We start from the raw sequence: 21595 nt of genomic DNA, 5'->3' as shown, positions 1-21595 counted from the left end.
TTGCGTCATCAAGGAGGCTTGTTCTGGGCCGGTGGTAAGGCTGCAGAGTGATGCCGCATTTGGCGTGGAATGTCGCCTTGTCAGAGCTCGCTGCTTACGCAATTCATCATAGCTCTGGCACAAGCTGATGACGTCGACAACAGTGCGCGGGTCCTTGGTCCTTGGAACGCGTCATCGTCGATTCCCTTCATGACGTGCTTGATCTTTTCTGCTTCCGTCATGGCAGCGTTCACGTGCCTGCACAAATCGAGAACGTCTTCTATATAGCTGGTGAATGTCTCACCCGTGTCCTGTGCGCGTGTACGCAAACGCTGCTCGGCTCGGAGTTTCCTGACGGCGGGTCGGTCAAATACTTCTGTAATGGACGTCTTGAGCGCCGACCACGTTCGGATATCCCTTTCATGATTTCGGAACCAGAGACTGGCCACGCCCGCGAGGTAGAATGAGACGTAGGCCAGCTTGTCCGAGTCATTCCATTTGTTGTGAACGCTCACCCGTTCGTAGGACGACAGCCACTCTTCAACGTCGTTGTCGTTGGTTCCGCTGAAGATGGGAGGCTCCCGCTGGCGAACGGTGCCAGCGCAAGGGACGGGTGGCGATGGAAGAGTCTGCTGGTCGGCGTCCGGCATGGCAGAGGGTAGCGTCCGAGAACGAAGTTCCAGGATGGTAGAGTAGAACGTTACCCCGCACGGCTCCACCACTTATAAAGGAGGTTTATTCGGGTTCGCAGCGACCGCCGGTTCTACGGTGCACCGAGCACAGACCCCGAGCACGAGCTTCTGCTGCGCGCTTGATGCTGCCGATGCTTCTGACTGCGCGCACGTTCGCCATCTTCCTTACAATATATATATAAATATGTGTGTTGTGTGTGTGTGTGTGTCTGCGTGCGTGCGTGCGTGTGTGTACTAGCGAAAACGCAGTACAGTTGGCCTAGGGCGCTCGCACAGCGAGCACGGGCAGAAGACGATGAGGCAAACGATAGAACAGCCAGTCCTGTGAACGGGTGGGTGTTGTCTATATTCACTCAGTAACAAAGGCGCAATAGGAAACCACGGAGCAGTCGGATCCAGTCGGAGCAGTCCCGACGTCTCCGTCTATAACGAACTTGCCTTAGGCGCTTCGGCATTCACAGTGTGGTCGCGATTCTTCAACGCGCCGCGTTCCTGCTGCCCAGGAACGCCGCCGTACATGCATCCTCCGTATGAATCCAGACTCTCTACCACCATCGCAAGCACCCACCGTACCGTCCAGGCATGGCGTCCACACCTCCTCGGCAGCTCTACGGCAGGACTCTACCAGCGATCTCGCCCAAGCTGATGCAACAGCTCTAGGTTATTAACGAGCGCCTTCGCATCTGTCCGCAGTTGCGTTCTGCCTGGGGACGCCATCCACGTTTCCCTAAGCGAGGATGTCCTTCCACGCACTACTTCGACCCCCAGGCCCCCAAGGTATTCCGTCGATGCTTCTTAGGGGGAATAACGAGCTGCCGTGATTACCGCACTTTCCGTGGACGCCGCCCCTGGGTCCTCGGGCACCTTGTGTAGGAATCCTGTGGAGATGAGGCACGGCGACTTCCAGACGCCGTCTTTCGTGTAAATACCGGCGTTTCGCGGCTTTCAAGTCGACGCCATCCTTTGGGTTTGCATTATCAATGCCTTGGGAGATTATCATGCTTGGTCAGACAACAGGTGGCTGGTTGCAGGGAAACAAGCTTGTTGTGCTTAGGCATGGATCAACTACGAAGTCGTCAAGCAGCGGTGCTTGCCTGAATAGAGTGCAGCTCTGATTGCTGCTTGAGGCCAGCTTCCTTATTACCTCGCGGTGCACACATCGCCGAGTTTCAGCTGTGGCTCGTCATCGTCGAAGAACGTGACTGAGAATCAGTGGTTCAGGAACAGCACCAGCAAGTCGAGCTTTCAACTGCATCAGTCACAGGCTTCCGGTTCAAGCTCAACGTACGTCGGCGTACTCCGGAACCCATAGCGAACCCGGCAACAAGGCCTCCAAGACAGAAGCTGCAGCAGAGGCATGCGGTGACTACGCGGACGATGTGCAGTACTGCGACCATAGGAACACGGGACCAGCCATGGTGTCTCTGCGGCTGCCCAGGGCCGAAGAGCAGCACAACAAGAGCCCCCCTAATGCACGCGCCGTTCCTGACGCAACGGAGTGGAGGTGCGCCGTCCGCCGACAAGATGGCACACAAGCAGCGCTTATACGGCATGGCGTTCGACTCGCGCGTAAAGCAGGGACAGCTGGCGCAGAACTCGCACCGAATGGCCAAGAGCTCTGTAGATTTTCCTGAACTGCATCAGCACTCACGTGCAGGCCCCCATTGCCAAGTGCCGTGGTTGTCCTCGTCATTGGGAGTGCCAGCAGTGACAAGTTGCCAGGGAGGCATCACAAGACAACCTTCACTGCAGGATGCCTTTTGCCTGAGGCCATCACTCCACCAGGGGAGCATAGCAGCACTTCGGCTGAAGTGACAATGCTGTGCGCGGCTCTCTGACAACAGACGTATCCTTCTGCAAGACCACTGCCTACACACAATGAAATCCCCAGCTCGGACTCGATACCAAAGAGCGACTACGAACGACCCTGGGACTTGCCAAGGATCCAGCGCAGCAATGGAGACTCACCTCCGCAAGTCCGCGACTATAGGCCCCTGCCGGCATTACAGTCGCCCGCGCAGCACATGCCAGTGGTGCTGCACTCAGTACCAAGAAGCACGCTACAGCTCAGCAAAGCAGCTGCTCATTGGGCGGCATCACCAGCTGTAGGTGGCGAAATTTTGCGGAATAATCGTCGGCGAGACCTGCGACCGGTGCGCAACAGCGAATGCCGCCCGCCAGAGGATCTTGTTGAGCGCTGTACGGCTCACTAATGACCACTTCAGTCCCTGGACAACCGTGCTGCATGCTTAGTTGTGTGGTTGAAAGGCCAACGAAAATCTTGATGCGTGGCCGAGAGTGAAGACGTAGGTCACTCAGCCCTACGTATTCACTGTACGGCTTCACTCTTCGCCTACGGCGCTCGCACAGCGAGCGCGGTGAGAACACGATATAATATTGCCACCCAGCTATTACAACTAAAACAGTTTACCACCGACAGATTGGCAAAAAAACGTCTGCCTTTAGCGATGGCTGGTGCTCGGAGAGCACGCGCGCAACCACTAACTTCGTCGTTCTCGACTTAAGGGTCCCGTTTCATCCCGTTCAAACTTATTTCGCGTCATTGCTCCCCTCTCAAAAGCGACTGGCCCGGTCGCTTCAAGGGCGGCGGGCGCGCACTATGGACAAGAGTGCCAACGTGAAAAGACAAAAAAAAACATACAGGAATGTACACAATGTTGAAGTGGTTTGTGAGGGTTGCTTATCCCTCGCGTGCGTAGTACGGCTTCATCCGTACTATGTGGACGACATGAGCACGGAGACGGCGTCGGTTCGAACCAGGACCAGAGCTTTGAGGCACCACCTCGTAGTTCCCATCACTGAGGCGGCGTACAACTTCATAGGGGCCGAAATAGCGGGGCAACAATTTCTCTGAGAGCCCACGGCGTCGGATAGGTGTCCACACCCACACGCGGTCGCCTGGTAAGTACTGGACATTCCGTCGGGTCCGGTTGTAACGGTAGGCGTCGGTATTCTGCTGGGTGCGGATGCGATTCCGAGCAAGCTGGCGAGCTTCCTCGGCTTTCTCGGCGAAATCTCCAGTGGTGTCATTCCTTGTCTACCGGGAGCATGGCGTCTAAGGGGATTGTAACGCGACGTCCGTAAACAAGCTCGAATGGTGTAAACTCGGTGGTCTCCTGCACAGCGGTATTGTAAGCAAACGTGACGTATGGCAAAATTTCATCCCATATTTTGGGTTCCACATCAATGTACATGGAGAGCATGTCGGCTAATGTTCTGTTTAGGCGCTCTGTTAAGCCGTTAGTTTGGGGATGATAAGCTGTGGTCTTTCGGTGGTCGGTGTGCGTCAGTGTGACGACTTGTTGCAATAACTCCACTGTAAACACTGCACCGCGGCCAGTAATGAGTACAGCGGGTGCACCGTGGCGAAGCACGATGCTGTGGGCGAAGAAGCTGGCGACTTCAGTAGCAGTTCCCCGCGGCACAGCTTTCGTCTCCGCATAGCGAGTTAGTCAGTTGCCACGACTATCCACTTATTTTGCAAGGATGACGTGTGGAACGGCCTAAGAAGGTCCATTCCCACTTGCTGGAACAGCGCCAGAGGTGGATCCAAAGGCTGAAGGAGGAGGACCGGCTTGACGGGTGGAACTTTACGCCTCTGACAGTCACGGCACGTTCGCACATAGTGCTGAACCGACGAAAATAGGTGTGGCCAATAGTATTTTTGCCGTATGTGCGCTAATGTCCTCGCGAAGCCTAAGTGGCCAGCACAAGGATCGTCGTGACACGCCTGTAAAACTTCCTCGCGCAGTGCCATCGGAACGACGAGAAGGAAAGTTTCCTGGCTGTTCTCGGAATTTTTCTTGTACAGGACATCGTTTCCCAGGCAGTACGACGTTAATTCTCGTGAAAGTGGACGTGGGGCAACAACGTCAGCTCCCTCGAGACATCGGATGACTGGACGCAGCTCAGAGTCTGTACGTTGATAGTCAGCCATGCGCACCACGTCGACGACACCAAGAAACGGCAAATCTAGCTCCAAGGCGGAGGAGGTCGAGGGAATGGGAGAACGTGACAAGCAGTCTGCGTCGCTATGCTTATGGCTGCATCTGTAGACAACAGTTATGTCATATACCTGGAGGCGGAGGCTCCAACGAGCGAGGCGACCTGACAGGTCTCGTAGATTGGCAAGCCAGTAGAGCGATTGGTGATCGCTGACCGCTCGAAATGGCCGGCCGTATAAGTAGGGTTGGAACTTGCTGATGGCCCACACGACTGCTAAGCATTCTTTTTCGGTCGTTGAATAATTACCTTGTGCTTTTGTCACACTACGACTCGCGTACGCAATTACACGTTCTGCGCCATCTTGCCATTGAAGCAGAATGGCCCAGAGTCCTACGTTGCTGGCGTCAGTGGTATCATCAAAATGCGCCTGCACTGGAGCGGATTGAAGGCGTTTACGCAATTCGGTGAAGGCCTGCTCTTGGTCTTCCGTCCACGCAAAGGGCACATCTTGTCGCGTAAGTCTCGTGAGCGGTTCAATAAGCCTTGAGAAGCCTTCAATGAAACGACGGTAGTAAGCGCAGAGGCCCAGGAATCGCTGAACAGCTTTTTTGTCTTTAGGACGAGGTAACTCGGCAACGGCAGCGACTTTTTCTCGGTCTGGTCGTACTCCTTGGGAGCTGGCCACGTGGCGTAAAAACTTGAGTTCCTGGAAGACTAAGTAACATTTTTCAGGCTTGATGGTGAGGTTGGCCTTGCGTATACCGGTAAGGGCATTTCGTAGCCGGGCGAGATGTTCATCGAACGTACTGGAAAACAAAACAACGTCGCCTAGGTACACTAGACACGTCTGCCACTTTAGTCCAACGAGTACAGTGTCCATCATTCGTTGCAAGGTAGCAGGAGCGAAAGAGAGACCGAAAGGCAACTCTTTAAATTCGTACTGCCCATCGGGAGTCATGAAGGCGGTTTTTTCACGGTCACGCTCGTCCACTTTGGTTTGCCAGTAGCCTGACTAGGTCTAACGAAGTAAAGAACTGAGCATGACGCAGACGGTCCAAAACGTCATCGATCAGTGCCAGGGGATTAACGTCGCGTTTGGTGACTCGGTTAAGCCGTCTGTAGTCAATGCAGAAGCGGAGTGTGTTGTCTTTCTTTTTTACTAGTACGACAGGTGACGCCCACGGACTTGTCGACGGCTGGATAACGTCATCATTTAGCATTTCTTGTTCTTGACACTTAATCGCCTCCAGCGCCATAGGTGACAAGCGATACGGATGCTGACGAACAGGCCGCGCCGACTCCTCTGTAACGATCCGGTGTTCCGTAACGGAAGTGCGCTGGACTTTGGATGCCGTGAAAGAACATCCGGAGAATTCTCTCAGTAGGCGCAGCAGCTGATCCTTCTGTACATCTGCTAAGTCAGCATTATTGTGGACGCGGGTATTCAGGCTGGCGTGAGTTCTTTCATCCGGTGAAGTCACTTGTAACGTGCCGATGTCGGAGAAGTCAGCAAAGTCGTTCAGGAATGCCACAGCTGTACCTTGAGGGACGTGCTGATACGCATGGCTGAAGCTTGTAACCAAAACTTGCGAGCACTTATACTGTATTCGAACAAGGCCCCGGGCGATGCAGATGTGTCTTTCGAGCAGCAGCGGGATATTCGCTTCCGCAATACCCTCATAGCCGTCGAATGCGTCGCCGGTCACGAGGGTCACTACACTGCTCCTTGGCGGCACCGTGATGTTCTCGTCAACAATTCTCAAAGCGTTGATATACGTGTCATCATTGCTGCTTCCTGCTAAGGCCTGCGCCGTCGAAAACGTTACCCGCGACTTTTGTAGGTTAATCACAGCTCCATTAGCCTGCAGAAAGTCCACTCCCAGAATTAGGTCCCTCGAACAGCTTGGGAGGATAACGAAATCTCCGAGGTGCGTAAACCCACGAATGCTCCCTCGCGCTATGCATCTTCCTACCGGGGTTCGCAGATGGCCTCCTGCAGTGCGAATATGCGACCCAGTCCGCTCGGTAGAAACATTCTTCAGCTTGCAAGTAAGGTCCATGCTTATAACTGAGGTGTGCGCTCCAGTGTCGATTAATGCCGTTATTTCTTCGTCGTCTATGGTGGCGGGAATGTTCGACGTTACTACCTGTCGTAAGGTGTTTTACTCCGTCTGTACGCCTGCGTCATTCTGTTTTCATCATTCTCGTCGTAGTGGAGGATCTTGCGTACGGTCGTCGTCAGCGGCCTCACCTCCGGAGGTCGCTGAACAAAGTTTCCCCGACCCGCCGGGCTAGGCGAGCGGCGTCTCGGAGCGCCGCGAGTAAAGGCTTGGCTTGGTGATGGTGACCTGTAATGAGCAGGAGACGACGAACGGGGCTCCTGCCATCGCTGATCAACATTGCGACGATTCGCGACGAAACTCTCTATTTCCAGCGGCCGCTCACGAGGTCGTGGACGAGGTGCATTCGGCAAGAATCCACGGGGCCCCACATGACGATAAGGACACATTCTATAGATGTGTCCGGCTTCGCCACAATGAAAACAAATGGGCTTGTAGTCTGTGGTGCGCCAGACGTCTCTCTTCCTAGCCCTTGCTTCGGCGATGTGCGGTGGGCTGCGAGGCGGCCTGAAGCTTACGTCCATTTATTGAGTGTGGTGTACCATGCTGCACGCACTTGAAAGTGGCGGACGGCGTACTGGTTCAGCGTAACTCATTTCGGCGTGCGCTCCCTGCTGTGGTGCCTCGTGCTGTTCAGGAATATGGACGGCCTGTCGGACCTCGGCGCGCACCATTTCCGCAATGGAAAGTTGTCCCACAGGGGCAGTGGTCGTCTGCATCTTCTGCAGTTCCTCCTTCACGACAGCCCTGATGAGTTCTCGCAAGGCGCCAGCGTCGTTACCGAGGGTAACGGCAGAGAGCTCCCTTGAAATCATGGCGTCGCGGTTGTTTTGCCTGGCCCGTTGTTGAAGGGCTTTTTCCACAGTAGTGGCTTCGTCATGGAACTCTGCAAGTGTCGTCGGCGGATTTCGAATGAGGCCAGCAAAATATTTCCTCTTTGAAGCCGCGCATGAGATGGCGCACCTTCTTTGTTTCAGTCTGAAAAGCCGATTGATGTCTTCTACGTACACCGTCACTCGCTCATTCGGGCCTTGAATTCTTGCCTCCAACGCTAACTCCGCCCTCTCCTTCCTGTCCACTCTGGCGAAGGCAATGAGGAACTGTCTACGAAATTCTTCCCATGATGTCAGTGTCTCCTCGTGGTTCTCAAACCAGGTTTTCGCGGAAGCCTCAAGAGCGAAGTACACGTAGCGTAGCTTACGCTCGTGGTTCCAGTCGTTAAGGTTGGCAAGCCGGTCAAAATGGTCAAGCCAGTCATCGGCGTCCTCTGAAGCACTTCCGTGGAAGATTCGGCGTGCGGATCTGATTGACGACAACGTGCGATGCTGCAGGAGTGGCAGGAGGTGGTTGGTTCGTCATTCTAGTGCATTCGGGTAGCAGACCGTGCTGTGGCTGGAGTCCCTTGGGGACGTCGGCTGGCACGTACGTGCACAGGGGTAAGCTCGGCTGAACTACTCGCCGGGCTTAGGTCTGGGGTATGCTCCGGAAATCTTAACATCGACCGTACCCCACCCATCCACCAGAAATGTCACCCAGTTATTACAACGAAAACAGTTTGCCACCAACAGATTGGCAAAACAACGGCTGCCGTTAGTGATGGCTGGTCCTCGGAGAGCGCGCACGCAACCACGAACTTCGTGGTTCTCGCGTTAAGAGTCGCGTGTCATCACGTATATATATATATATATATATATATATATATATATATATATATATATATATATATATATATATATATATATATATATATATATATATATATCTCGATCCCAGTGCCGTACAAGGAAAGAAGTAGCGTCACTGTCATATGTGCCACATGCACTTTGTCCACCAGCCCATCGTATTACGACATGCGCTGACGTCGCTCCGCAGCCGCCGCTGGCAGTGCCGACTTCAACGCCTGTCAGCGCATTCAACCAAGCTGTTATGATAGGACTAGAGTAAGCCACCATTTAATATCATGTTGATGTACCCGTACGCCAACCCTCATCGAGTGCACCTGCTTGTAACCGGATAGTTCTGATGGCAATCTACACCCCGACCTCGACGTGGCATACTCCCTGGCGTCAATCCCGACCAAGGTACTAAAACTGCGGCACTCATGGGCTCATTTCTTTCTTCTGCCGTCGGTCATTGTCAGCTGGACGAGCGCACAAGTTATGCGACGTGTCAATGTCAGCCTGTCCGTCGACTGGACGTTTACCAAAGTCGTATGTATTCCTAAAAGGACTTAAAAGGCCGGAAGCAGACGGAACGCTTTTGTTTGACGAGGTCATGCATAGGACCGGCCAAGAAGGAGAAAGTGTTGGATGATGCAGAATTCACACAAACGAAAGCGACGAGGTGAGCTAAAGCCACTCACACTATATAAATGTGAGCATTATTCATACGCTTATTATTCTGATCTGTACATACTCGTCCTAATGGTTTTGGACCTGGGTCGTTGGACTCTCGCTCAAGAGAATAAAGAAGAATCCGATAGCCTAAACTGCATCCCTAGAGCTCCGTTAGGGACGCCACCTATACCAACTGCACTCCACTATGTCGAAAGACATAGTGGAGTGCAGCACTATCTCGAAACACCGCGCCATCCACCTTGCCTGCTCCCATGGGAACCCCTTCTTGGATAGTCGGCACCCCTACGAACGATTTATCGTCGTTTAGTGGACTTTGCGGTAACGAGGTTAAAGACTGGTTGGAACAGCACAGCACGTGAATGCCTTTAATCATTGGGAAGAATCTGCGAAACTTCCGCACGTCGCTTACTATCTATCCGGCGTCAGAAAAATTTAGTTTTACAACCATGACCTCGATTTCGAATAGTGGATCACGTTTGAACACCACCTACGCCAGGTTTGCAAGAGCCGTTTTGTCCGCTTAGATATTGCCAAGAAGAAGCTTGTGAGGGTGCTCACCGGACGGGGGATCGTACACTTCGTACATAGTGGACGGTCTCACCTTACGCCGTCGCGTGAACACTTCAATGGGAGAGAGCGAACGTGTACGCCACCTGCACAAGGGTACTGGGACTGTCGATTTTAATGCTCTTGTAGTGCATAAACCCACCACCGTCGCAGACACCATCATTACGTATCAGCGCCTCGACAAGCTTCATATGATCATCTTGCACCCTGACACACCTGATTTGAAGGCGTCCACCAATAGCGAGCTGCATGACCTATTCGCTCTATCTTCTGAAAGGAACTGCAGGCACAAGTTTCGTCAATCCCTCCTGAGGTCCATATGACGCTTCCTGGTATTCCCTACGCCATACCGCAAGGGAAGGAATAGCTGCCGTGACGTGCCCACACGTTCCGAGCCCACATCCCAATGCTTAGGCGAACTTAGGCTCAGGTTGCCACTGTAGTGCCACCCTCCCAGCTGCCACCACATTAGGAACTTGTAATGTACGATACCCTGAATTCTATCGTAACCATACCACCACCACTTCAGCCTTACAGCACCTGGAGCCCTCCTCGACATGTTTGCTATTATTGCGGCATCCGTGGCCACATTTGAAGGTTTTGCCGACTCCGACATATCATGAAAGGAGTGGCTATGATGGATTTGAAAGGAATCAGTTTTCTGACAGTTTACCAGAATGTCGGCGCTCGTACTGCAATTATCCGCGACGCTCCCCATCTCCACATGAATTCTACGTTGTCGGTTTATTGCTTTTCCCACGCTGCCGCTCTGCATCAGCGATGCGGCGCTCGTCTTCCCCCCTCCGACTAGCTTCTCCTACCTCCCTTCACGGCTAAACAATGCAGTTTCAGGAAGGAAAGTTGCAGCCTTCAGAAAATATGAAACCCCTCAGAAGCGCACGTCAAATGCACTTTTGGCGTGTCTTGAAGATGTACGGACTCAAGCCTTGGTTGACACGGGTGCTTTGTTTTCTGTTATTAGTACTGACTTGTGTTCCCGCTTTCCAAATGTGAAGGCACCATATAATGGCCCTTCCCTTCGTTGTGCTAATGCATCTCCTATTCAGCCCTCCGGTTCTTGAACTGTGCGTGCTTTCATTGATGGCATCTTTCACCATAATCGGTTGGTCGTGCTGCCTTCTTGTACCCCCATGCAATGATTTTGGGATAAGATTTCCTGTCCTCAGCATCATCTCTCATATCTTTCCGTCAGCGAATTATTCATACGATCATCCGATGTCGACGCTCACAGCCTGTGTTTCGTCACCTGGGCAATGACCATCACACTAAGAAAAAAAAGAGTATCTCTTACTCTTTTCGAAGAGTCTGGACTCGCCACGTATACGACACACTTTGTGGGAGACACCTGAACTCTCTCTCGGCAGAGAGTCCCGAGACTATCTGTGCTCAATCCAAGGTGTTTGCGTGACTCCGCACACAATAGTCATGCATACTCTGTTGTAGTAGTCGCCTATACCCTCTCAAAAGGGTTACAAGACTAGGGCTTAGGGAGTCCGTTAACTATTCTGCATGAGTCAGACTACTGAAGACAAAAGGTCACGTGACCACTGCGGAAGGATTCGGGTAACTATTCTTGATGAGTCTGATGACTCCAGCAGTGTGTGTCAAGTTACCCTTAGTGCGTGGTGCAGGACTCTTGTAAATAGAGTAAAATAACTAATCCATGTAAATCGTTTGACTCTCGCATGGCAGTGTCGAGCCGCTTTTCAAAATGTGTCACCAGCTTTTGCTGTAAGTACACACGACTACGGCTAGTTCTCAAGATGACTACTGTGAAAATACAACACATACGAAAGAACCCATAGCAAGGTTGCCAAAAAGGATATGGTAGGTTAGCAACAAAAAGTTAACATTTTGTCACCCTTTGTTGTCTTCTGGAAAATTCAAATGTATTAGTCAGCACAGAACCACCATGAAAGCAAGACAGTTCTCAATACTATTCAACTGGAATCAATAGGCAACCAAGGAAAACAGTCCTAAATATATGTAGCTTGCAGGTACATATGCATGACACTGCAATGCAACTCAGAACCATAATGAGACCCCAAAATATTATGTAACACATGTAGGAGTTCAATTCAGCGCTGCACAAGTCTCTAACATCAAAACATTTGTAAGTTACACCTATCTCACTGTTCTTCAAGACATGTTTTTATTTAGAACTTACGATTTAACATTTTAAGCAAGTATGCTGCGCATAACAAATAAAAAAGGCTGCACTTATGTACAAAGGAGACCCAAATAATCAAGTGCAATAAAAACTATATTCCAACTTAGATTACATAATTTATGTGTTATACTGTGCTTGCTGAAAACAACTGGTTGGCAATTGATAATCCAATCTAACAGTAAAAACAGCTGTCTTACCTTATGGTACTCTTGTTGGCACTTTTCCTCCACAACTTGTGCGTGTTAGCGTCAGTTGAAAATTGATCTGAAAAATACCACATTAAAAAGTTGTGCATCAATTTTATTTTGTCATGCAACATGCAACAGTGTATAAAAACTTCACAACAGATAATATTACAAAAATAAATACAGCAACATTTATACTAATTGTTTATTTATGTTGACAAACATACTTTTTCAAGACGAAGTATAATAGCTGACACAGACAATTTCACAGATCGTAATAACCACTAATACAAAACTTGTCATAATGCAAACACGCTGACAAAATATGTAGCACAGGTAGCTGTATTTTGTTACGACATAGAATAATGCTAATGAATAATGTTACGGCACATGAATAATGAGGACAAGGGAGGAAGCAGAACACATAAGCTATACCCAGCTGCATGCATGCAGCTGTAACAATATACATGGTGCACCAAGATCCAAAAGAAACAAATAGGAAGATGTGAGGAAAGTTTCTTTTACTCATCACAAGTTATCCTGTAAGAGCAGCTTATGCACTGGCTGTAATATACCCTCAGCACATACGTAAATAAGTTACATTAGGTGCCACATTTACAAATGACTCATAAAATGTTCTTGTGATTGTCCTTATTCCGATTTTAGCTTGGAAAGCATGACTGATTTACCTAAAGCCTCCCTGCTGCTCGGCACATATACAGAAAGAAGTGTTTCTATAAACACTGGAGGTCATGGAAGGATGACTGACACATACCTTTTTTTAATTCTTTTGTCTTTGTCTTTACGATTATCTACCAGAGTATTCTTTTGTAGAGTGAAACACATCCAGATAATACACTATGGGCAGCAAAGTGTGAATACCTGTTCTTGATTTCTACCTTTCGCTGGTATCCCGCTAAGGAAAGATTGGTGCAAAAGATTGTCTTTCCAATGTATGCGTTCCCACAAAACAAAACAGGAGCAGATGATAAGCCACATTAATAGTGCGTGAAATAAAACATCTGTTCTTAACTTACCACTGCCATTCCAATCTGGTGCGATTTTCTGCTTTGTTGTGTACGCTAGCACAGGTGCTATGCAGTTCACTTGGTGCCCAAAGCAACTCTCACACCATAGCAGGATGTCAATTTTTTTTTTCAATTTCTAAGCGAAACTCTGGCTATGGGGGACAATTGCAAACCTATAGTTTTGCTTTGTATCTTCATTATGTTGTAGATGGATGGATGGATGTGTGTTGTTTAGTGGCGCAAGGGCCAGGTGTGGTCAAAGAGCGCCATGACTGATAACATGATAACATGTTGTAGAGCAGGGTAGAAAGGAAGAACAGATATTTATAATTTGGTTTCCCACTGTGCATTGCATGGATATTTATTTATTTATTTATTTCAGAATACTGCAAGCCAACAGTTATGGCCCATGCAGGAGGGGCTATACAAGGCATGTAAATACACTGGAACATCAAAAAATAAAAAGAAAGAACGGTAGTTTAACAGATTGCCGCTAACAGACAAGCAGAAAAATATGTATACACATGTACATATTCATATATATATGCTTTCGCACATATGCAGCTCTCATTCACTCAAACAAATGCTCTTCTAGAGCTTTAACAAAATTAGCGGACTGGAAGATGGCCCCTGGAAGACAGTTCCAGTCGGAAACGGTCCTCGGAAAAAAACTGTGTTTGAATGTTTCAGTTCTTGCAAAAATTGGTTCCAGTAAATGACTTCCTGTGTGGTGTGTTCGTCTAGACGATAACTGTTTAAGTTCTGTGGGATGCGAAATGTTTAGTTTATGTGCTAAAAGGTTATGCAAAAACAACAAACGGGACATTTTCCTACGTACTTGAAGTAGTTGGATGTTATTTGTTTTCATTAGTGTCGTAGGTGAATCAAGCCTTCTGTATTTGTTATAAATAAACCTAATCGCTTTCCTTTGCACCATCTCAAGCTGGTAAATGTCCTTCTTTATGAACGGGTCCCATAAGACCGACGCGTACTCTAATTCTGATCTGATGAATGTTATGTATGCAAGACGTTTAAGCTTACTTGGAGCGCCTCTAAGCTTCCGCCTCAGAAAGCACAGCTTGGAAATTGATGAGGAACAAATGTCTGAAATATGCTCAGACCAAGTTAAATCGTTTGTTATTGTAACCCCTAAGTATTTATGATGTGTGACCTCCATAATAGAATGATTTAGAAGGCTGTAAGAGAAAGGAGAAACCTGTTTTTTGCGCGAAATTCGCAAGAGGACAGTTTTATCTAGGTTAAGTTGCATATTCCATTTAAGGCACCATTGATGAACAGCTAATAGTGAGTTTTGTAAGAGGTAATGATCATTACGCTCGTTTATGCTCTTGAAGAGAATGCAGTCATCTGCAAAAAGCTTGACAGAGACATTTTCGGAAATAGCAGCCGGCAAATCATTAATATAAATTAAGAATAGCAGTGGGCCTAAAACGCTTCCTTGGGGTACACCTGACGTAACTGGAAGCACTTCAGATTTACAACCATTAACCTCTACGTACTGTGTCCTGTGTTTTAAATAAGCATTAATCCAATTAACAAGGTAAGTAGGGACGCCAATACTTTCCAGTTTATAAATAAGTTTACTGTGGGGAACTGTGTCAAATGCCTTGCGGAAATCTAAAATAAGTACATCAATCTGCCCCGATTTATCAAGCACAACAGAAAAATCATGAATTGTTGTAACTAACTGTGTCACAGTGGACATTTCTTTCCGAAAGCCATGTTGTGCAGGTGATAAAATGTTATTTTCAGCAAGATAAGAGTTAAGATAACCCGATACTATGTGTTCAAGCAGCTTGCAACAAGAGGAAGTGATTGAGATTGGCCGATAATTAGAAATGGTTAGCTTGTCCCCTTTTTTTAGAATTGGCACAACGCGGGCCATCCTCCAGTCCTCCGGTACATCTCCCGATAGTAACGAGACTTGAAAGATCCTCGTTAAGAAAACAGATACCTGTGCTGCAAAACGCTTCAAAAAGGCATTTGGAAGCCCATCGGGACCCGCGGTTTTTTTATCTGCGAGTTTACGCAGCATACACACAACACCGTTCACAGAGATAGTTGGTACGTCACCAGGATCTTCAACTGGAATTCTTGCTGTGGTTGCCCGTTCCATAAGGAACACGCTTTGAAAATACGAGTTAAAACTTTGCGCTATGATCGTGGAGTTGGTTACAACGCTGTTATTAACTTGAATTTTGGTCAAGTGGTCAGTCCTGCGACCTAGGAAATTCCAAAATTTTTGGGGATCACTTCTGATAAATTCGGGGAGCGTCGTGTCAAAATAACGTGACTTTGCTAGTTTTAACTTATAGGCAAGTTCCTCTTTTAGAACCTGGAAGTGTTGCGGACAAGGTAATTTTTTCTTCCTACAGCGCCTTACTTTACGTTTCATTTGAATAATTTCGCGACTTATCCAAGGATTGCGGCGATTAATACAAACCTTTCTAAGGGGAACAAAATGTTCTATAGTATACTGTACTGTATTCTTAAAGTGCTGCCATAAACTATGAAGGTCATCGCTGCTAGGGTTATCTAACTGTGATTGTAAAGAGTCGATGATTGCGTTATCGTCAGCGCGTGCGTAGTCCTTGATCATTTTAATCGGTCGCATCCCGGCAACAACTGACGAAACACAACAGAAGAACAAGAGACGATGGTCCGAGATTCCAGCTTCAACACTAAGCACTCCATCAAAAAAGGTTTGACTAACAAAGAAAAGGTCTAAGACAGATGTCTCTCTGGTGTATGCATGAACGGTTTGCTTAAGGTTTAAAGAAAACATCAGATCAAGAATAATATCACATGAGGCAGACAGGCCATAATACGGTTTATCCCAATCAATAGCAGGGAAATTAAAATCACCGGTAATAATTAAGTTCCTGTTTTGGTAAGGCAGTAAGCGGTCAAATAAACTATACATGAAAGAATCCGCTGCATCAGGGGCACGATACACAGCACAAAGAAGAAAAGTGAGACCATGCGCAGTAACGTGCAACAACAAACTTTCATGCTGATCAATTTGTTCAAGCAGCGTTACGCTTACTGCACGTTTCGCAATCACAGCAACGCCTCCACCACGTGAGCCGCGATCGCGTCTGTATATGACGTAGTCCGGTGGCACAATTTCTTTATCAAGAATACCGCTATGTAACCATGTCTCGGAAATCACCAGTAGGTGAGGATCGTAAGAAATGAGCAGAACTTCAAGGCTATCTATTTTGTTTACAATACTTCTAGCATTCAGGGATATCACACGTAACTGGCACGTATCTGGCGATGGGGTCGTCTTGACGTCACGACAACTACCGGCATTAATATTAATCGATGGTGGTTTATGCTTCGCTTGATTCGAAGAACCATGTGCGTAAAAAAAAGACAGTGATTCTGAACCTGTGGCTTGTCAAGTACTAGAAGCATTGGCGCGTTTCCTTCGCGGACGACCTGCATTTTTCCCCGGTTGTGAGGCTTGCGTTACACCGCTCTCATAACTGTGATCAATACCGCGTGAAGCGGCTTCAGGTACTTTAATCCTTTGATTTTTCTTTTCGTCCCACGCGTAGACCTCTTTGTTAATGACTAATTTATCATACTTAAGGTACACTTTATCCTCAGGCGCCTTATCTTTAGCAGTAGCCCAGAGCAGCTTTCTAATTGTTCTTAGCCTAGGTGAGAAGTCTTCCGAAATGTACGTTTGAGTTCCCTTCAGCTTCGAAGCATTTCTGAGAAGTTCCGCTTTTTCAGTGAAGTCAAAAAACCTTATAATCACCGGACGCCCTTTCCCTACCGCTTTTCTTCCTAGGCGGTGTAAACTTTCTAGGCTCTCTACTTTTATTTCAAGTTTACGTTCAAAAATTTCTGTTAGAATATGTTCCTTAAGACTATTTACCGTCTCTGCTTCAGACTCCTGAATCCCATACACGAGCAGATTGTTTCGTCGAGAATAATTTTCAATGTTGTCCACATTTCTCCTTAGTGAAGCAATCTCTTCGTTTAGTTCCACAAGCGTTTGCTCGCATGTCTCCATCCTTTTAGCTGTCTGTGAAAGCACTTCCAGTTTACCTTCAATGGAAGACAATCTCACGTTTGTCGAGGTAATGTGCGAGTCTAGCTTAACTCCGATAGCCTTTAGTTCACATGAAGAAGCTTTTTGATTTCGGAGAATTTCTTCGAGTTGATCTGCTATCCCTGGGCCTGGATTAAGCTCAACGTCCCCGCTTAACAACAGTGCAAGCAGACAAAATGAGTCAAAACACTCAGCAAAACATTCAAGCAAGACGCCTGGGCAAGGCAGCACAACCAAACAGAGGGAATCGCTTTTAAATTCACAGGAATTGCGATATCTACTAACCTGCATGAAAAAGACGAACAGGTTTAGCCGTGACTGCATCCTTCGGGTGCTGCCTTGCCCACTGGCGAAGAAATCTTGAGGGGCGGTTTCCATGAAATTTGATGATGTCGATGTTACTTGGGATAGCCATGGCGAATGCCGACAACGTTCATTGCAGCAGCCATCGGTGTCGTTGCGAAATCCAGTGTTGGCATGGAAGAGCATCGTCACTGGCACATGGTGATGTCGTTCATTCCACGGCGCAGCACACGGACAGTCGACGGGATGAAAAGAAGCAGTGTCGATGCACGAGGCAAAGACCTGCATGAAAAAGACGAACAGGTTTAGCCGTGACTGCATCCTTCGGGTGCTGCCTTGCCCACTGGCGAAGAAATCTTGAGGGGCGGTTTCCATGAAATTTGATGATGTCGATGTTACTTGGGATAGCCATGGCGAATGCCGACAACGTTCATTGCAGCAGCCATCGGTGTCGTTGCGAAATCCAGTGTTGGCATGGAAGAGCATCGTCACTGGCACATGGTGATGTCGTTCATTCCACGGCGCAGCACACTGACAGTCGACGGGATGAAAAGAAGCAGTGTCGATGCACGAGGCAAAGACCTGCATGAAAATGACGAACAGTTTTAGCCGTGACTGCATCCTTCGGGTGCTGCCTCGCCCACTCTATATGTTTCAATGAATGATAAAACTATTTGGTAGATAAACATGAAAGAGAATTAGGTTCGAAGTCTACCATATCAGTACCTGGGAATTTTATGTCTAATTGAAATTTTGTGATTCCCAGTGAGGAAGAAACATTTTTGACACTATGTGCCAAGGCAACTAAGTCACTCATGCTCACAAAGGAAACAATAAAAACAAGCAAGATTAGAAGAAGTTCGAACTTGCAACCTAAATGAGACACCTCGCATGACTGATTTATGTATTTACTGAGCATAAATTACATCTGGCGCATAATCTGCTTGTACAAGATGACGAACAATAAGTTACTGTTGCTTTCTCTCTGGGGCACTTGGCTCTTCTGAGCAAATGCACATTGTGTGGCACAGCTGCGTGGCACAGCTGCGTGGATGTACCTGGGCACAGCTGTTATTCAGCATCGATCTGTTTTTATGGTCCTGTACTGTTATCGCTGTAATTTATAATTAGCAAATACCCTAACTATTGGGTTGATCAGCTCCATTTTAAACAAAACATACTGACAGATTTCCCTGTTTATCGCTAACAAAGAGATGGGTACATCATTTCAGATTTCAAGAAACAGCGGTGGAACAGAACAAATGCTGAAGACAGAAAATCAACAATGACCAGTACCTTTTTTATTAAATGCCATGTACTAGCTCTTTCTGCAATGAATACCATTATTACCAAAAATTGTAGCCTGAAAAAATAATTGGGAAATATTTACAAAAGTGACAGAAATCAGAACTGCATGTTCATTTCAAATGTCTTCTTAAACAAGATCACCATAATTGAAGTTTCATTAATTTCAGCAAAATGCTCAAATCCCACTATTGAAGTTAGTCAGTGGTGAAGGTTTTGTTAGTTTGTAGGAGTCCTCAGACTGGCAGCTCTGAAATATTTGTCACCGTACTTAGCGCATCAGGTTTTGCTCTTTCAGATATTACTTTGCCAAAAAGCCTCCTGTAAGCCTTGTAGGACAATTCTGTGTAGAAGAGAAATCTGTTTGATCATTACTTTTTGGGTATGTGTATTTCAGAACTGGTGCTAGTCTGAGTTCTTACAAAGTAGACGTTATTGAGTACTGTAATTCTAATGCCTGCCACAGCTATAAATTTCTGTTAGTGAAAATTGTCGCACTGTCATGAAGCAGTTATGTTCAATAATTAGCGGCAGTCACCACTGAAACTCAGTACAAAACACAAAACAAACATATGGAGTCAATATTGAAATGTCCAACAAAGTTACAATCAAGTCTACATTTCACAGAACTGTCTTTTTTCCTGTTAGTGTGCCAATACCAATTGCACATTCACAAACATTTTAGTATTGCACTTCTGGCAAATGCAGGAAAATTCACTGTCTTTAACAGAAGCGCTTGGGAAGACAGCCCAGATTCACTTCGACAAAAGGACTTGCCTTAAACTTGGCATCGCTATGTTGTAGGTCACTGTAGCAAGGGGAACGTTTTGCTGATTATATATTACTCGAAGTATTTTTATTATTTGTACAAGAGGTTTGAAAAGAGAGCCGAATGTAGAGTTCTTCATGCAGATTTCATATATTCCATTAGTTTTTGTTTAGCTCCTTCTTGAGTTATGCCCTACACAACGGCATAATACACAGTGATATTTGCGGGCACTTTCTTCTGCATTAAATTTTCACAAAAAGCAGTGTGCTGCAGCTGAGCTCCCTGTAGACTGCAAGGTGCCGATATCTATTCAAACAGCATGTAAAGTTACTAGAAGTATGCAAGATAGTAGGCAGGCAGGCAGGCCTGCCTACTAATCTTGCATACCTCTCATGTACTCTGAAAAAAAAATTATTGAGAATACTTCAATAATTTTTTTCTCATAATAGCATGAGAATGACCTTGTGCACTTATAATTGTACTACACAAATGAAATTTGACATACATACTCTTCAAGATATGCAGAATACCGATAACTAATTGAAATTGCAATCTGTAAAAATCATTTAAAGTGGCCTAATATATCTTTGCATAGTTCCAGTAATTGTACAAGCTGTTTGGATAGGTATCGCCACTTTGCGGTACACAACTAGCTAAATAAGATACAGCCTGAAACTATTTGCGAAACTTTTTACACACGAAAGTGCCCATAAAAATATATTGCCACTATGTACGACATAACTAAAGAACACCAGCTACACAAAAACCAATGGCAATTTAAATCTAAATAAAACTCCCTATGAATGGCAGCACATTCAAATCTCTGGTACAAATAATTAAAGAAAGTTGTTTCGAAGAGCATTTCCCCTTAATAAGTGGGTGTCAGTGTTTCTACCAAAGGGTTGGAAAATGCCTTCAGGCATACCATAGGGAGTTTTATAAATAGCACATGCACGCATCTGCCCTGCCCCCCCATGCCCTGCTTGCATTCCTTAGGCATTTTTATGCATTCTGTTGTATGTCACCGTTTGCACCCCTTAACACTGACGGCGCAAAATCAAAAAGAGCCTATTAATACACTGAATTTTTAGCTTGTAAAGGGGTTGTATGCGAATGGGGGCAGCCAGCACTAGCATGAGAATAAACAAATATTTGTTCTCGCATAAATGAAACTATTCAAAATATAATCTCGCAAATCTGGAAATTAATGCACAAAGAACCTTGCTGATTGTTACATTAGTGCCCCAAACAAGATCTTTTGATGTTTGTAATTCCTAGTTTAATTCACTTTCCTCTAGTAACTGGGTTCTGACCTAGAATACTCAGTGTAGGAGACTAAGCCAGGCCTGGAAGCAGATATTTAAATCTGTAATAGACGTTCATCCCCCAACCACATGGCACTGCTACGTCATCAGAAGAAGCATGCATCCATGGACGTATAGTCTGTAAAATTATTTTTACATGATCTGTAGCGTTACTGTTGCGCTAACAAGTTCCGAAAATTAGGAAATACATCTGCTATTGAAAGCACTGCTGCAAACCTCTGTGTTTGAGAAATGCAATGCTCAAAAGGTGTAATACAACCAATGTCTGCATGAAACCTATGCTGCCTGTGACATTCGTCAGTGTGGCAAATAAGCACTGAGAAATGTGAAGGGTATCATAGCTTTCATGTCTCAAACCTTGTGTGCGAGTACCAGTATCTTTGCAGTGAGAGGAAGTGACATTATTACCAGACTTATGAGGGGAAGCCATGTTTCTCTAGTTCAATATTTTCTTTCTTGTGCTCCTATATCCTTGAGTTCTTCAAAAATACCGGGTGCTTGAAATAAGTACTCTATATAGCTTTTAAATTTATCCTGCACCACAGGCCGTGTTATGTTACATTTCTTGAACACATTGCAGTACTGTAGATTATCAAAGGAAGAAAAATTGCCGTAAGTTGGCATTTTGGCCTTCTGTACAACAAGAATTACGAAACTATCAATTACATCCACAAGTACAAAAGAACTACGAGAAACGGGGCTTAAAGGCAGGTATACATTA

At 46.7% G+C, this 21595-nt stretch overlaps 1 protein-coding gene across 1 annotated transcript in view; it reads left to right on the top strand.

Moving 5' to 3' along the window:
• LOC135902829 (uncharacterized) overlaps window positions 1–21595 on the top strand; it is a 144097-nt gene that overhangs the window by 54806 nt on the left and 67696 nt on the right. The window contains exons 6-8 of the mRNA XM_070531346.1: window positions 1950–2175; window positions 2329–2493; window positions 2563–2776. Of these exons, the coding sequence (XP_070387447.1) occupies window positions 1950–2175; window positions 2329–2493; window positions 2563–2776 (605 nt within the window). The remainder of the gene's footprint in view (window positions 1–1949; window positions 2176–2328; window positions 2494–2562; window positions 2777–21595) is intronic.

The sequence above is a fragment of the Dermacentor albipictus genome, chromosome 1 (genome assembly GCF_038994185.2).
Source record: "Dermacentor albipictus isolate Rhodes 1998 colony chromosome 1, USDA_Dalb.pri_finalv2, whole genome shotgun sequence".
Classification (NCBI taxonomy): Eukaryota; Metazoa; Arthropoda; class Arachnida; order Ixodida; family Ixodidae; genus Dermacentor; species Dermacentor albipictus.
This window is presented reverse-complemented; position numbering and strand designations above follow the sequence as displayed.